The sequence below is a fragment of the Strix uralensis genome, chromosome 5 (assembly GCF_047716275.1).
Source record: "Strix uralensis isolate ZFMK-TIS-50842 chromosome 5, bStrUra1, whole genome shotgun sequence".
Classification (NCBI taxonomy): Eukaryota; Metazoa; Chordata; class Aves; order Strigiformes; family Strigidae; genus Strix; species Strix uralensis.
Window position 1 is genome coordinate 32,936,501 of NC_133976.1, and position 18,572 is coordinate 32,955,072.

Below are 18,572 nucleotides of genomic sequence, written 5' to 3' on the forward strand. Positions count from 1 at the left end.
TGACTGTACTGAACATCTGGGTTAATACTCCCAGTTAAGTGCTTGAACTTCAGTAGGATAAAATCAAAATTGGTGTGGGAAGGTTGTTACTGTTTGTAATGGGTAAAGCTAATAAATAGGTTCGTTTGCTTATCAAAAGCAAAAATGCTGGGGCATTTTCAATATTGATTTCTTAAATACCTTCTCTGGACCAAGAGAATATTTTCTTGGATACCCTTTCAGTACATACATGGTTTTGCACAATTTCATGCCATTTAGCTATTTTTATGGTGTTATTGAGTAATTTCCACATTGTATAATCTACAGGTCAGTGTAAGTGGTAATGTCTTATGTCCTTGGACATTCATGAACCATTATTTCAATTTCATATTTTCTTATCATAAAAAGTAGTTTGAAATTATTTTGAGTCTATATGGTAAGACAAAAACATCTTCACTTCATTTTTTCTTGTGCTGGTGGTACATTGCCGAGTTATCATCGTTACTTTGTGTTGCCTGTTAAGTATCGTGGAAGAAGCAGTGGAATTAACAGAACATAATGCTGATTAAATATGTATCTGCTATATTTACAAGGCAACATGTTTTTCATTCTTCAGCCTCTCCTGAGTGGGTAGAACATATCAATGACACAGAGAAGGATATAGGCAGCGACCTATACTGGCCTTGTGTAGCTACGGGCAAGCCTATTCCAACAATTAGGTGGTTGAAGAATGGTGCCTCGGTAAGTATATTGCCATAGATAACGCAGGATTGATTGATTAGCTGATGGAAACAATTTTTTGAAGCATGCACTATTAAAAGGGTAAAAGACAATTAATTATAATGGTACAAATATTTGCTGATTTCACTTCCATTAGGCATTAAAATCTTTTTTTTTAAAGTTTTATCTCAATCTGCAGTTTTGAAATGCATTTCTTCAGGCTATGTAATATTCAACTCTGAGTTATGAACTTGTCTTTTGACCACATGTTAGGGTGGTGGATATCCCTCTTTCTCCAGGCCTTTTTAAGTAAATGCTATTTTCTTCTCTCTGGAAAAAAAATGTCTATGAACTTCTCTAAAAATAATCCCTTTGACCACATTATACATGCATGTCTATTTAAAAAGGTAAGACAAAATACAGTCAGTGGAGACAAGAGAAGAAAGAGTAATTTTTAAATTATCAGTGTTCCTATATCATGTCCTTTTTTCTCATTTTTTCTAGCCAGAGAATATTGCAAAATTCCATTATTTTAGGTGACGTGAAGTTTAAATGAGTACCCTTTGATAATTTAGGTTTATTGCATTGGATATTTTGTTTAAACAAAGTAGATTTTCTGTCCAGACATTTCAATAACATTTTTAATATCCATTGCTTATACTGTATGATGAGCTATTAAAAAACAAAGAGAGTGGAAGAGGGCACAATGTAATGCTGCATCTGTTGAGCTGTGGTGACACTGATCTTGGCAGGCAAACAAAAAAAGACAATGAGGCAGCGTTGTTTTGGCTGTGTATCTTAAGAAAAATGTGAGAGGTTGGAGGGAGAACAGGGATATCACCATCTGCCATATGGAGATGGCTTAAATGAGAAAAACCAATGCTCTTTTCTAGCTTCAGTAGTTATTACAAACAAGTAATTTAGCAAACGAATTGACAGTCCCCACTGAACTTGTCTTTCACTGGCAAAAGCTGCATACTGGATTGCAGAAAGCGGTGTGTAATCCTCCAGTAGTACACCAGAAGATTATGCTGTATCTTAATATTATGAGATGATTTCCAAATGCAAAATAGCAAAAATATTTAAAATGCCCTGAGAATATGGCTTGTTTCTAAATCAGATAACTTTTAATTAGGTATTTCACTTAGCACAAGACAGATTTCTTATAAAAATTCTGATTTAAATCTTTTTCAATATAACAGTACAGGAAATATGGTTCCTTTAATCTATTATTTTTTCAAATAAATAGTATTCTTTTAATCTTCCTCTACTCTGTGCACTCCAGTTAACTCATATACAAAGCTTTTCAGCTTGATTTTCACAAGAAAACAGGATTTATTAACATGATCTTTCAAAAACGGATTAATTTACATATTACCCCACTGCACTTTGTGCATTTTTATACAGTTTTTTAGAAATAGATCAAGTACTTTATTTTGATTTACTACATTTTCTTTTTGTATTAAAACAAAATAATGCAAAATTTTTTAGTATCTCCTAGAGGAATCCTCTGAAAAACTCCTACCTCATTACAACTTGCTTTGACCTTTTACTGTTGTAAAACAATGTGCATACAATAAAACATACTGAACACTGAGCATGGCAAAACAAAGCTTATGTGCATAAAATGACTTTCATTTCTTGTTTCTTATTTCTGAATCAGTAGTGTTTGCATTGGTATGGTTAACAGTGGACTGAAGAATAGATGTATCTAGTGCCACTCAGCTATGAATTTTCCAGAAAAATGTCAGTCGACACTGAATCTTTCTTTGAAAAGAGAAGGTGAACACATTGTCACAAAGACTGAAATATAACATGGGTAAAATAAAATCTCATCAGTGCCTGAATGTTGTGTGAGGGACTCTCTTCTGAACGCTGTGACTAAAAAAAAAAAAAAAAGAAGAAATGTGGGTGGGTGTGAATTCTTCAGCATATGTAGTCTGTATGAATATCTTGTTGTTTTATTGATTCTGTGTTTTAGTTCCGGAAAGGTGAACTAAGAATGCAAAGTCTGAGCTTTGACGATGCCGGCATGTACCAATGTATAGCAGAAAACACGCATGGAATTATTTATGCAAATGCTGAACTGAAGATTGTGGGTCAGTGGGATTATTTGCTCTATTTACTATTTCAGGTTTGAGTAAGACAGCGGTCATATTTGCAAGCATTGTTTGGTAACAGATTCCTGTGAGGATAAAGCTGAGAACCCTCACTGAATCTAGGTGAGGTGGGGTTTATTTGAGCTCCCTAGCTGGGTTTTGACAACGACTTGAGGAATCAAGTTACTAATTTATGGAGAATGTTTGCTGTATTATTCCTGGTGTTTGCTTGCTGCCATTACCCCTTGGAGGAACTGGTAGTGCAGAAATTAAATGAAGCAAGTAGAGTTGCTGACTCCACTCTCAAGCTTGTAAAACAGATAGAGAAGTGTTTTCTTTTTTGCTTACCTAAGCTCACTTCTCTGTGGGGCAAAATCCCCACATGGTTTAGAAACCATGTTGTCAGTCACCAAGCCTTTGAAGCTCTTCCTCTTCTCTCTCTCCTTTGCTTTTGCCTTCTACAACCCATTCAGACCAGCTGCAATGTTTGTGTGCAATATAGCTGCCCCAATTTGATGACTGCATCTAGATATTAATCCTTTGTGTTTTCCTAAGGAGCACCCTGTTGAAGGTTTGCCTTTCAGATCCAGAGTGCTCAGGCTTAAAACAATCTCTTACATTTTTACTGATGTCATTAGAATAGATGTACTGGCTGTATGACATGGCTTTCCTAGGAGATTTCCCTGCAGTAGTTACCCTGGGTTCTTTCCATCTCACACTTGCCTTCAGACTTTCCCAAGAGCTAAACTATTCTTGACTTACCCAACCCAGTGCACAACAATACATCATCCTTGACTGTTCTTCCATTACTATGTACTCACTACCAGCCTGGCTTACCCAGAAATGAGCACTTTTTACATGCACATTTTTAAAATTCAGTGTTGGCAAGATGTGGATGTTTATCAGACTTTTTCTCTGTACTGCTGTAATTAACTAATAGCCCTGTTTCCTCAAGCTATGCACACGGTTGCTGGCATGATTAACAGTGATGGTACGCCGAGATGCAAAATAATTAAAAGCATTTTTTCTTTTATTTGTTTACAAATAAAGAGAAAATTAGTAAGCAAAGGTTTGACCTCAGATACATAAGTGTGGTGCTTGCTATAGTCATGTCTCATTACTCTTGTACATCTGAGAGTGCACCTAAGGCCAGTGGGCCAAACAGAAAAGTACAAAGAGGAAGAAGGGCACCTTAAAGTTGCTAGACAGGGGTTAAAACCTCTGAAAAGTAAACCCAACTACTATTTGAAAGTATGAGTGAGTGAGCAACTTTTTACAGAAATTGTCCTTCAGGAATATAAATTTTGTTAGGACTGATCAAAAGGCCTTTGGAAGGGAGGAATTTTCTGTTGATTTCTGGGGACTTTGATCTTGTTAGATTAAACTTAGATGGAGGTTCAGAAATCAACAGAAAGAAACCTCTGGTATAACACAGCATAGAACTACATAATGATTTTTTCTGTTTCTTTTAGGTCACCATCTACTTCTCACCATATCTCTGTATCGTTAATATTTTTCTCACTGGACTGAATAATGGACACTTGTATACAAGTCAATAGTTCTGTCATTTGCCTTCATGTTGCAAATAAATTGTATTCTGCAGAAAAATTACTAACAGCAGTACTTGTGTTAATTTTTGCTTTCAGCTTCACCTCCTACTTTTGAACTGAACCCTATGAAGAAGAAAATCCTAGCAGCTAAAGGGGGACGGGTAATCATTGAATGCAAGCCTAAAGCCGCTCCTAAGCCAAAATTCTCATGGAGCAAAGGAACAGAATTGCTTGTAAATGGGAGCCGGTTAGTATTGACTGTTCATGGACACTGTGAATATTAAAAATTCTGCCTTATGGTTCTATTTATCCTGTAGGCTAGTTCTCACTTTTGCAGATTTCAGGGGCAGGAGAATGTGTCATTTCAGGAAAATGATATGCCAAAATGTTACTAGCAGTGTGGCTCCAAATAGCTAGCAGGGTATCCAACTTTAGCCAGTCTGTTTGGTGCTGTTTGCCTTTCAAATTTGAAGTAGATCACAAAACTGTAAGAAAAATATTTGAATGACTACAAATGAATAACAGTACACTCAGTTGTTCCAGCAACGTGAGGTGTCTAGTCATGCCACAGTCTATTTAAATATTTTTTACTATAGGAGTGTTTATAAATGCAGTAGTTAGATGTGAGCTTCCAAGAGATGTTTGTGGTTTGTCCTTTCACTTACGACAATTCTGAAAGTGTTGCTTTCTAATACGGAAACCTAATGTCTCTTGATGTGTTTTTTATGCTTTCAATAGCATACGTATCTGGGATGACGGCAGCCTGGAAATTATCAACATCACAAAGCTGGATGAAGGTCACTATACCTGTTTTGCAGAAAATAATCGAGGAAAAGCTAATAGCACTGGTGTTCTAGAAATGACAGGTAAACCTCTAAATTGCATTAGTTTCTCTCAGGTAGAATCCCTTAATTCAATATCACTGATTTTTGTTCTAGAATTGTATTACTTTTGCAGGCCATTTTATATATTTGCTTTCTAATTTAAGTGCTCATTAAACAATGAATTGATGCTTTTAAAGCATATTGCTCAGTAGAAACTGTGTATGTTTTCACCAGTTCTGTGACTGTATCTCAGTCTTCAGGGTTGATTTTTCCATAAGAGATTATTAATTCTGATCCATTACATTGACACATTTTGATGCATTCACTCAATTTGGTAGCTTAGTGCTCAGGCTAAGGTGTAATTCTGGGCCCATGACTCAAACAGAGAAATGGAACTTTTACTGACCTTCCTTAGCCGTTTGGGTTTGGTTTTTTTTTTTTTTGGTGGGGTAAGCAAGTCTGAGAGAGCATTGCAGTTAAAGAAGCATGCATTAAATTTGTAATATGGGGGCATATAGCCATATGATTGCACTATTAAATTCTCTTCCTCTATGGGTATTAGTATTTACTGATTGAATACTGATATCCTTAATTGTGTATTTTAAATCTGAAGTCAAATAACTAAATAGCTGTAGAATACAGACAGGAAGGATGACATTCATGAACAGCTATGTCTTTCAAGTATCTCTGATAGTAGAAGTGTCATTTATCAAATGTATTTCTTAATGTCTGTTCCAGAAATCATGCTGGATGTGACAGCTCAATGCCACAATATTGATGTACTAATGTAAGAATTTATCTGTATAATCCGATCATATAAAAGCATTTTTCTGGCTGATTTATACCAAATTTATTGTACCAAATGAATTGTAAGGCTTTATTTTGAATAATCAGATTTGTTTAACGTTTGCAGTTACTTTTTATCATCTTTGACAGTTTTCTATGTCGTAATATTACCCTCAGGCATTTTATTATTTTGAAATGTTATGTAAATAAACATCCAGTCCCTTAATAGTGATATCATACCTTCTAAAATAATGAAGAACATTTGCATACTCAGTCCACACAGTGAAACACTTAAACCATATGTTTATAAACCTTATGAACTGAGTATAAAAAAATCTTAAAATTTTGGAGAATTCTGCTCTGATTCATCTAAAAAGGAAAACCAGAAGACTAAAACATCTCCCTTGCATCACAGTGGAAACAGAAGGATCAAGATGACATGTTTCAAAATTATGTTCATATTGTGTGCAATGATGAGGGCTTGCAAAGAATGCTTTGAAAATACTATTCCTGAGCACGTTGTGTGGCCCATAAAACTTCTCAGACATTGTGCATGACTACAGGAAATTAAAAAGTTAAATCTGAAGCTGACAGGCACTGTAAAGTCTGATGGTTTTTCCCCCATGCTGTTTGCTCACTGCCACTGGACCACTCTTTCCACAACTTCTTAGACTGGTAGAGTACTTTATGTAAACATTTAGAAAATTACGTATGGTAGAGCCAAATGCTGAATGTACAGGTACAACGCTAGACTGGAGCAGCTATCCTAAGCATGTGTCTGTAGCTAGGACTTTAGAGATCAGATGTTAACAGGTTGCTCCAGTGCACTATGAGATACTCCGTTCTGCAGAAGCCAGTAGTTGTGCCATTCTCATATTCTCAGTATTAACCAGGTTTTAGATTTTAGAGTAGTATCCAGGGGAAGGTTTCTCACCAAGGCAGATGGACAAGAAATGTTGGCTTTATTGAGGATTTTTTGCTGCTCTGTGTATGGTGGGGTGTAGTGTGCTCCTTGGAGCATGCCCAAACCTAGGTCTTAACTAGTAGCAATAGATCTTCTCTTATGGCTATTGTCTTCCAGGTTTTAGTACCTTACTCCCACTCTCATATTGGTGGGAAAGAGATTATGTGTCATGGCATAAGGAAGATATTCTGTGGCTTTTTGTTTTATTATAATTTCTGAAAGAAAAGGAGCAGGTCTCAGTGATCCAGTGAGTCCCTTCCAGTGTTGCTAATTTGCCATATGAGTTTGATGCATGTACCAAGATCTCCAGCAAGTATCATGAGAGCTCAGCCTTCTTTTGTTTCTGTAATAATAAGAGACATTGCTGGAGGATATACAGCTTTCTTCCTTTTGTTGTATTATTTTCTTTTCCTTTCCACATGTAGCTATTTGCATAGTTTCTTCTGCATCCATTACATTGTTTCTCAGTAGATAAATTAAGATCTTAGTCCCTGCAATGCTCTAATGGAATCTGACTCAGCCTGACAACTGAGTAGAACTTTCCATTTGTTAAAGAGACAGGTTTTAAAACATAAAAAATATTATAATTAAAACAAGAAATGCAACACAAGTCACATAAGATTCATCATCTGTCTTCTCTCTACCTGAGATATAGTCAATGAATAAAAATAGTTTTAAATAGTCAGTAATGTGATTCAGAGACTTGAAACACAGACATTTTCAAAGGACAGATAAATAGACGTTAGACATTTCAATTGTAAAAAGTTTAATTTCTTCTCTTTAGTTTGGTCCTTTGAAATGTAGCTGCATGAATACCGTGTAAAGTAGAGTTTGAGGGAGCAGTTTAATGTATAATTAAACAGTTATGGAACTGAGCTTACATTTGGATAAACATTTATTTATTGGAATTTTCCATGTTTGCTGTTAACTTCACAGAAGCTACAAGGATTACTTTAGCTCCGTTGAATGTTGATGTCACCGTTGGAGAGAATGCTACCATGCAGTGCATTGCATCCCATGATCCCACATTAGACCTGACATTTATTTGGTCTCTAAATGGCTTTGTAATAGATTTTGAGAAAGAGCACGAACATTATGAAAGAAATGTTATGGTAAGATACTATAGATCCTTATTTAATACATGAAAGCCCAGTTTTCTTTACTATGAATAGCTGTCTTTTCTGTTACACTTTTCTGTTGTGTTGGTTCAGGTCTAGAAAGATGCAGTAGGCTAAGAACATAAAATAAAATTACAATTTAGATGTCTTACAGACATGGAGACCCTTGCAGGTAGATATCTGAAATCAGGTATCTAAATTGACGTAAGTATTTTCGTACCTCGGTTAAATCGCACTCTGATTAATAGTGAATATAGCTGGTAAGTAGGTAGTCTGATGGTAAACAGGGTGCAAATTATCTTGGAAAAAGTGTGCATATGCATTCACTTTTACTTACCCATGTTTTTCTCATCAACATTTCTGGAATTTGGCACAAGACTGGGCCAGATGGTGGGTAGGAGCCAAACAGTCTGTAAACACTGAGCAAGAAGAGTTTGTGTGAAGGCTAAACAAGTTAATACAAAGACACTCATTTTGGCACATAGAAAGAGTAATCATAGATCTTTCATGTTTGCATGTATGGTTATCTTTTTACAGTCTTCCATCAGGCTTACTCAAAATTAATACCTCCAGTAGAAATCCCTTCTGGTTATGTCTAATCACATGCTATTTACCTAATATTCAACAACAACCTCAGAGTGGTTGCCCACATGTGTATATATTTATTCTGTTGTTCTGGGTTTAAATGATACAAAAATCTTCAAATTTAGATACCTTTGTTTTTGTGCTCCCAAGAGGAACTGTGGATGTGGAAAGAAAAGGTTGATAATGGTGCCTGTAGTGTCTGGGAACATCAGGGGCCATGTTCAGTTTCAGCTCCGTGTTCAAAATGATGTAACAGTACCTCCTGCAGAGTCTTTCTCTTAGGCTGGCAATATTATTTGATTTTGCATGGACCAAGAGATTCTTTTTCTCGCTTTCTTTTTCAATGTCTGTTTATCTCCGTGTGGGAAGATGTTTCAAGCATAACTATTCCACTCTGATTTGGAACAAAACCGTCCTTTGAGGAGTCAGAGTTGCCTCAGTCTGCTCATTTTCTGAGTTGTAAACGTCTTTCAGTGAGAGCAAGTCCTTATCCAACAAGCCAGTAAGAGTATGCTAAGATCAGCTGAAAAACATTGATATCCATTGATATCCAAAGACATAAAGCCCTTTCTGCAATAAACCTCCAAAAGTCTATATCCAAACTTAGTAACAGGGTAGTAAGTAGTTTGCAGTATATTTTGCGTTGCTTCAGGAGTTACAAAATATGTAGATCTACACTAGTACACTAGCATCATTCAGAACACTTCCTGCATGTGGCTATTAAGCCATGCTTTTGATAGGTTTATATTTACACTTCAGTACTAATCAGTGCCTAGGAGTACATCGAAAAAGCTTGAACAGCCTTCTAATGACATTAGTTTGTCCTTAGATGAAGGCTGGAATGAGTCTGAGTGTCAGTCAAAATAAGATCCTAAAGAGTAAAGCCCCATTAAATGTATTCCTTGTAAAAGAACAAATAAAACCACCCTTTTTTTTGTCAAATTTTATGTAGCTAATTGCTTTTAGCTACCTGACAGAAGTCACACGAAGAAATTGTGTTCCATGAAACAGAAAATCAGGCTGAAAGTGTTGGTGAATCAGTGATTTTAGTATGGAAGGAAGGTAAAAATGCCTTTACCAGTGGACTTTGTAATGCAAGAGAAAGGAACTTGAACTTTCTCCATCTGTCAGTAATATGTTGAACAAAAGTTTTTGTATCATTGACATGCACTTTTGGGTTTTCCTCGTAATAATGAAATAGAAGGAAATTGGATTTTTTTTCTTTTAGGGGAAATTTAATTCTGAAATGCGATTTAAATTTTAGGGCAACTTCTAGCAAAGCACTTCAAGTGAACAAATCTGGGGCCAAATAAAGGCCTCAGCAAGTGTGTAGGGTGTAATTCTCTGTGAAGATTGACTGAGTATTTAGGTTCCCAGCCACCTGTTTCATCTTCCAGATAGCAGTGGTCCTGGATATCCTGATCCTAAGTTCTGATTGACTCTGCAATATTTTAGATACTTTATTGAAGTTCTTGATATTAGCCTAGATTTGCTAGGCTAGCTTGGTCTTTCCAGACCTTATATGGTCTGCAGAGAGAGAGAGAAAGAGGTGGTTCACTTCATGTTGATGTTGAATCTTAATGCTGGAAGATTTCCTCTTTCAATAGATGACAGAGGTGGATACTCCACAGAGTGCAGAAGTAGCTGAAGAGTGACTAACTCTTAATTCACTTAGATGGTTAAAGTTAAGTAGGTTAGATCGAAACATCAATTAATTTATTTGTCCGTGTGTAACTCCATCTTCCTGAAAGATATTTCTTGGTTTGTTGTGTTCCTTTTGCACATGATCAATACAGGTAGAAATTATTTTAGCAGGGCCTGCTTTTTGTTTTGCATTCCTAAGCCTTAGTTCTGGGCTTTCAAATGCAAAGCAAGTACAGATAATCTCTGTTCCTCTTCCATGGGCAGCTCAGTCTTCATCAGTCAGGACAGAGGGGACAGCAGGATTACGTTTGAAGTCTGGAATTGTGATTTGTCATTATTCGGCGATTCAGCACTTAATTAATAACAAATGCAGAATTTTTAACAAATTAAACTAATCCAACAAAGGTTTTTATAGAATGTAATTAGGAGGAATATGCACTTTCAGTATTTCTGTTCCATTCATATATTACTGCATTCTTACATTAAGGAGGTTTTTTTCCTTCCTGTGTGAGCAAAGAAATATTCTCCTGCCTACTGCTTCCACCTCTGGCAGTTCTGAGCTCAAGTCACTGGGTGGCAGGTTTGCGCAGGCTTTTTCCGATGCAAAGGTGTGAGCTGTTGTGCATTTGACAGCAGCAGCCCTAACTGCTGGGCTTGAAGCAGTAGAGTCCCATGCTGCCACCCAACCCTTCACAAACATAAAAGAAAAAAATATTCCATCATGAATATTAAAATTACTGGATATGTAATGCATCCTTTCTGTGCTATAATTTCCTGTTGATGAAGGATCCTCATCTGTCTTCTTGATAATATGACTATTAATTTCTGTGACAGTGGAGATCAACATGCTGAAACTTGATACAGCCACAGTACTTCAGTTCTCAAAATAATACTAATATTGTTGTCACACATAATGGAATGCTAATGAAATTCATGTAAATACGTGCATAAGTCTTCTTTCTTTAAATGGAAGCTTTGGAATCTCCATCATTTGCTGAAGGCAAAATTAATTTGCATTGCATTAGTACTAAGTCTCATTTATCAAAAGAACATTTGTCAGTGCTGTTTTGATTTCCTATGACAGGGATATTTAAAATGAAATATATATATTCATTGGTTAGCTTTTGAAGAGTCAAATGGAGTCTTTGAAATCTTACTATTAAATTGTTTGCTTTTGACCTTATATATGGTTGTTCCTCTGATCCTAGGTCATATATGTATTCGTTGTTCCTCTGTTCCTCAGTCATTTGTTATTTATGGATCTGTTTTTCCTCAGTCATTTGTTATTTATGGATCTGTTTTTTGTCATGTATATTTAAAGATTGAAATGTTTATTTTTAATATATATTTTAAAAATGTATACCATCCAAATAAGTATATTCTTTTAAGTTTATTACAAAAAATTCTCTTTAATATGTGAAGGTGTGTAACTTTGTTTTATACTTTTCGAGCCACGCTAGTCCAGTTGTATGGATAGTCAGGGAGAGGAACTCCGTAATTTAACTGATTCAAGTCAGAAACTTGTATATACACTTAGGAAGAGTCCAAATGTAGGCTGTAATAGTCTTAGACACATATAGACATGCATACATTTTAAAATACTTTCCATACCATCAATATTCCTGTTTGCTACATTGTTTATAGGTTGTGAACCTGAAGCCCTGATATTTTTCTCAACATTTTATCTTTATTAAACTAAATTAAATTGCCATACAAGTGTTCAGGAACTTAGCCTGCTTGCAAATAGCTTTCTTTTATAACAATTAACAGAAAGAGGATGTGGTGATTGAAAAATAAAATAAGGCTGAACAATAAATTTTGACATAGAGACAGTTGACTTGTTGCTTGCTCATGTTTTCTCATATTAGCAGTGAGATTATCAAAATAAGGAAAAACTTTATTTGGGTACCTGAGACCCTTTCACACCTACCAAAATGCAGGCTTTTATCACCCTATCATGTAATATCCAAATCATTTAAAGTACATTACTGAAGTGGTTTGTAAGTTCTGTTCTTGGCATCCAGTGTGTTTTTTACATCCCCCAGAAGATACTATCCTTATTTTTACATCAGATAGCTTCAAGTCTTCATGCTGCTTTGTGATCATAATTTATCAAAAAAAACATTCCATGGAGCCCCACTTGAGATGTTGAGTTCCCCTCCCCTCTGCAAAAACAAAACCAGCAAAAAACAGAATTCCCAAATGGTAGGTGCAAAATTGGGAGTCACCAGGACTATTTATAAGAGAAATTTGCAGCTCATTGCCTTTTTTTTTTTTTTTTTAAGATAAATGACTTTTTTTTCAGTTGTGAGAATTTTGGAATTCTCTTGAAATTTTTGCATGTCAAAAATTCTTGGTTTCTTGAGTTTTGTTGTGAAATTCACACTTTGTATTTTAAAAATGTTGAAAAGTAGAAAGCAATCATTTTGTTCCTATTGTAAAAGGAAAAGAATCAAAGACGCATGCCCTCAAACCCTCTGCTGAACTTCTCAGTGGTAGGATTGAGATGATTAATAGTTTGAAGCATCTGACGTATGAGGGAGCTGGGATTATGTAGCCTTCAGAAGAGAAAGCTCAGGAGGATCTTGTCAACACATATAAATACCTGGTGAGAGGGAACTAAGGAAGACGAAGCCAGACTCTTCTCATTAGCACCCAGTGAGTGGACAAGAGGTGATGGTCAGCAACTGAAAAAAACAGGAAATTCTGATTAAACATAAGGAAAACCTTTTCATTGTGAAGGTGGTCAGACATTGGAACAGGTTGCCTCAAGAGGCTATAGAGTCTCTTATATAGAGTTATTCAAAATATTTGGACTGAAGAAGGCCCTGAGCAACCCGTTCCAGTTGACCCTGCTTTGAGCAGGGACCTTGGACAAGACACATCAGAAAGCCCTTCTGACTTCACCTACTGTGTGATTCTGTGATGGTTTAATATAGTTGTGTAAAAAAATACAGTTAAATTAAGTGTATCAGAGATGGTACGGCATGTTGAAAGTAGGCAGCAGTATTTTGCTCAGCCAATACATTTATAGTCTGGTGGACAATTATTTGTCTAATGGGATATCAGCACCTTTCACCACAAGCAGAAACTCCAGTGTTTGAAATAACGATTTAAGGTATTGGACCAAAGCTTAGTACCAGCAAGAATGATGTTATTTTAGAAAGTGTATCATAGAACTTTATGCTTTGTTCTTTCTAATTTCCATCAAAATAGGAATCTTAACACTCTGAGAATTGTCAAATCATTTCATTTGAACATTTAGGAATGATTTACCTTACCAGCAGCTTTAATGATGGAATTTCTTTCAGAATTGGTAGGGAATCTTTTCTGGGGAGTTCACAGGAGAGAAGGGTGTCTTTGTTGATGCTGGACATTGCATAGCATTGCACCCAACTAAAGAGCTCTCACATAATGAGGAGCATTGTTCAGGATGATGCTGACACACCTGTGTCATGACTGCTACTGAGCAGGAATTAAGACCTGCTGAATCCACAGTGTGCTTTCCAGTGTTCATAGGTTCAGGGACATGGTACAGAGACAACCAAACATTTTCAGCCCAGAACTTGCAGGGCTCATAGCTCAGGCTCTGTTTAGCTTTGAAGTCATTTCTGAATCCAAGCTGTCTGTGTGTAACTTGTGCTGGTGTCCCTGCAACCATCATACAGTTAACCTTCAATAGCATGGACTTCACTGTATTCTCAAAAGCTTTTTTTTCCTTATGCAAATATTATTATTCTTACTTTATTCCTCTCCAAAGTACAGAAAGCTTTGCAGTGTTCTAGGACCACATTCATAATATTCTGGAGATGTGTGGCCAGGCAGTTACTTTACATTAAAGTAAATCACACATGGAAGGGCCTGTTTCTTCACTTTGACTGTAAAAGGTGGTTAGTTCAGATACCAAAATCCATGCTACAGATGTCTAAAATGGGTGAGATAAATTCTAGATTGGAGACAGCATTTGCCAAAAAGGAAGGTTCTCTGAAACAGCTGTTTTTGTAAACCACAGAGAATAAGTTGGACTATAAAAATCCTATTAGAGGAGTATAGCTTAATACCTGCTTGTTTTTTGTAAATTATTATAATTTGCAGTTCCTTGGCTGGACATGGTAGACAAAGGTGTTTTACTACATGCTCCTGCTTCAACATAGTACCGAGTAGACACTTAGTTTTATTGTATAAATATCTCCTTGTGCATTCCACAGTTTTCTGCAGCGGAAAAGATATGAAGATTTTAATTTTTCCTCACTGCTTCGCCTGGCAATCCTCCTTGCAGTGTGGAGTCTAGCTACCGCTATATGACAGGAAATCAATAGAAACTTTAGGAGGAGAACTGAAGAATTAGAGAAAAATGTTTAGATAAGAAAGCGTAGTTACCCACTGATGAGGAAGAAGAGGCTGTGTATGGATTGGAACAAAACCTGGGAGACAGCATCACAGTGAGCTCATTCAGTACAATTTGCTGAATATATTGAGGGGGCAGGTGAAGCATGAAGCATGGCCAAGCAAATCAGCTGAGCTACTGCTTTTTATGAAAAAAAGTTGCAGGACTCTCCAAAGGCATTGTCTCAGTATGTTGCTTTCAGTGCCTTGATGTATTAGGGAGACACTTTAGACATGAGTGAGTTGGAAATCACTTATTTTGGCTAGGTTTGGGGTAAAATTTAGAGGCTAGGGCCTAATAGTAACGTAGTGAGCATGGAATGAGATGGATGGAGTCAGTGGTTAAAAGCAAGGAGGGGAAGGAAAGAAGAAGACATAGTCTGATGATGAAGCCAACGAGCAGTTAGCTCTGACAGAAGCCTTTGAGGAAACCTATTATTAATCCACAGTGCTATTTCCAGCACAAAGAAATGTAGTCTGTTTAGAGGATCAAGATATGCCAACTTCTGTGCTAGACTTAAAAAAATACAATGCAAAATCAGTTGACTGTAATTTTATGTGCTTGTGAGACTTCACAAACTACCAGAATCCATATACCACCCCTAGTTACGTAGCAGGAGCTGAGAAAGTCAGATGTGAGCACTACTCAGAGAAATGTAGTTTGCAGTGTGAATTTTCATCATCAGCTGTAAAGTTGTGAGCCATGAGTGTAAGTCAACAAGTCAACAAGTACCTAGGCTTTTTCTGCTGTAGGAAATTAAATAACAGGGCATATCACCACAGGGATGCTGGTACAAAGCACAGTGTCCTCAGGCATTCTTAGCGGTATGCTGAATGGGGAAGAAAAATATATTTGTTGGAAATATTTCCCAGTCCACATTTCAGGGGTAGAATTAGCGCTGTACTTCCTTTACATATAAATATAGTTCACTGAAGGAAGAGATTCTTCAGTGGGAATGACTCTCATCGTTATCCTGCTCGGTTTTTTATTTACCCGTAACTTCCATGCCAGCCATGGCTTATAAAACAAAGTGAAATAATCTCTTGTGTGAATAGGATTGAGACAATAGAGCTGCATTGGTGGTGTTGTCCCCATGTCATCTCTGATCTCAATATCAGGAAAACAGCTATAATCACATTAACATTCGTCAACAGCTGTTGGATTATCTGTTCTACTTGCATCTACCACATAGCAGATCCTCTACAGGCAGGAACAAAACAATTCACGTGAATTCACTTAGAGTTAATAATTTTAGGTACAAGTAATAGAAAAAGATGTTTTAAATTATTACTAGCTTTGGAAAAGCTGATGTAATCACTAAGAGTCCTATCTCTTCCACATTACTTCTTTATCGGTTCTCTTATCATCTTACCTCCACTGTGTGTTAAGCAACTCTGAAGCTCAGATGTCTAGTTTTCAAACCTGAATTAAAAAAGACTCTGCTTACCAGGTTCATCTATTTCTGTCAACTTAGTTGTATTATTACAAAGGGCTTGTTAGCTTCATACTAATGAAAGTTCTGTTATTGTCTCTGAGGTCCCAACAGAAGCAGATACTGCTTTCAGTCAAAAGACTAGATTCCTGTAAATGATTTTTGATCACACAGGGGCATGTTCTGATGGTTTTTCAGTAATTTAGTGCACTGGCAAAGGTGATAGTCAGAAGAGAACAGTGAATCTCAGAAACAGGTCGTACAATGCTATTTTTGACATCACTATTAAAGCTTAAATATAGGGTTCATATGATGAAAGTCTTTGCTTGAAACTTGGTAAATAACTGAGTGGTGAACCACAGATACCCTTGGAACATCCCTCAGTACTGCTATCACTATTTCCAGTCTGTGAATCAGTTTTCTCTGAGTTAAGGAAGGCATTTTTAAACTTAGCCAAGCTGAGGTTTTTGAATGAAAACATACAGTGCATTCATATCTAATTTGTGGACAGAATTTGCTGATGCCCATGCTCTTTATTTGCTTTGTAAGCTCTTCTTTTACCACCAAGAACTTAGGCTTCTTCTGAGGTATGGAGAGCTTCATCACCAACTGCATAAAACCTTGCTCTACAGGAGACCTTCTGAACCAACAAGATACGATTCCACATCTATGGGTTGTTGATTTTTAAATCATGTTACATTTTCCCATCTGTTTTTCATCGATAGGTTTTAAGACCAAGTTCCCATATGGGAAATTAATGTTAGAACAAGTATATGGGCACATCATTAATAAATATAAGGAAGTATTTTAATTAAAGTGCTAACATAGGAATTAGTGAGTACTAAGACTATTAAGAATTTGTAAACATTTGTTATTGAAGTAATAATATGATTATGAGAATTCTAAGATTATGCGGTTTTTCTAAACCTTGTTGCTTTGCCCAACCTTTGCTTATGTGTATTTGCAGATCAAAGTGCAAATGATCAGAGCTTCACAGGCAGTGTCGTTCTTTCTAGGATGACATTTAGTGTTAAACCAAAGATTTATACACAGCACTCAAATAGAGGACTGTTTGTCTCTTCTATTAAAACCAAAACTAATAAGAACAAAACAGAAAAAAAAAAAAAAAGCAGAAACTGCAGACTCAAGGAGTTTGGACTTCTGCAGCTTCTTTGTTGTAATTTTTTGGAGGACAGAGGAACACGGAACCACTCTCTCTGCTCCAGTAGAAGTACTGACACTCCCATTGATTTTTCTTTCTGAAAACTGTTGACAGCATTGATTAGCCCACTGTAGACAAAACAGGTTTACATGTGATTAGTCAGGCAGCTAACCAGTGTTCACTTATGCAGAAATCCCCACAGATTTTCAAATCCCCACAGTAGTCCTTGAAGGCAGCGCCCCTGGAGTTCTCATGAATAAAGTGGGGGGGGACCTGCAGAGAAATGCCACTGTTCCAGACTCACCTCATGTCTGTATCCTGAATGCACTTTGGAAAATTAAATTAAAAGCCCTGTCATATCAGTCTTGAGTGAAAAGTGTGGAAAAAATAAAAGATACATATCTGGACATAGTTTAATAATAACTAAAAGAGAAATGGTCAGAAATATATCAAGAATATTGGATTGTTCACTGATCCAGCTAATCTGTTTGATCATTACTAACAGCACTTGTGTCACTCAAAAATTGAAAAGGTACAGTGTAACCTGCATTTCTCTGACCCTGTGAGGCAATCAGCTGAAGTATTGCTAGCCAGAATTAAGCAGTTTCTTTCATGTGTGCTTGTTTCTCTTTTTATCCAATCAATGGTTTACCTCAGTAATTTCTTAAAGATGTAAATTCTTATGTTGGACCAGAAAAATTGGTATTAACAGATTTCAGTTCATGCTGAAATTTTGTGCCAGCAAAATTTGAAGCTGGCATCCAAAATCCTCACTGGAGTTTGGAAAGCAAAATGATAGTTTTATCTGGCTATTTTTATCTCCCCTAAACATAGACTCTAAACTGGCATTCTAGTTTCAGAACATTTGGAAAAGATTTAACCTTACTTTTTTTCCTCCTCTTCTTCAATCAGGAAACATAAACTAAATGACATAGCTTTATTTCATTTCTTCAGAATGTCTAAATGCAGAGATGCTAATGACAGCCCTTAATATTTGCGATTGTATTGAAGGTCTTTGTTGTTCTCTAGAACCTTCCATGATGATAGCACTAGTTCTTACACCTAAATATTTAGCAGCTTCTTTTTTATGTACCATTTTGCATCTGAATTCTGTTTGTTCCTGCATGTGAAGGTTTCAGGATTGCAGTGAATTATCTCAGTGTTTGAGGGTTTTTTTTTTAAATTGTATTTCTGAACAATCTGTGGTGAGATAGGAAATCTGAATGTTGCCCCTTTCGATTTAGTGTGGTATAGATACATCTATTAGTCTTTTATAACATTTTGTCTTCCATGAGAGGAATCAGATATATTTTGGAGAGAAT

General features: G+C 36.3%; 1 protein-coding gene across 1 annotated transcript in view; it reads left to right on the plus strand.

The window, feature by feature from the left end:
• The window catches only part of CNTN1 (contactin 1), a 261,980-nt gene that overhangs the window by 191,017 nt on the left and 52,391 nt on the right, over positions 1 to 18,572 (plus strand). Inside the window, exons 10-14 of the mRNA XM_074870366.1 lie at positions 596 to 720; positions 2,681 to 2,798; positions 4,445 to 4,595; positions 5,087 to 5,214; positions 7,859 to 8,034. Of these exons, the coding sequence (XP_074726467.1) occupies positions 596 to 720; positions 2,681 to 2,798; positions 4,445 to 4,595; positions 5,087 to 5,214; positions 7,859 to 8,034 (698 nt within the window). The remainder of the gene's footprint in view (positions 1 to 595; positions 721 to 2,680; positions 2,799 to 4,444; positions 4,596 to 5,086; positions 5,215 to 7,858; positions 8,035 to 18,572) is intronic.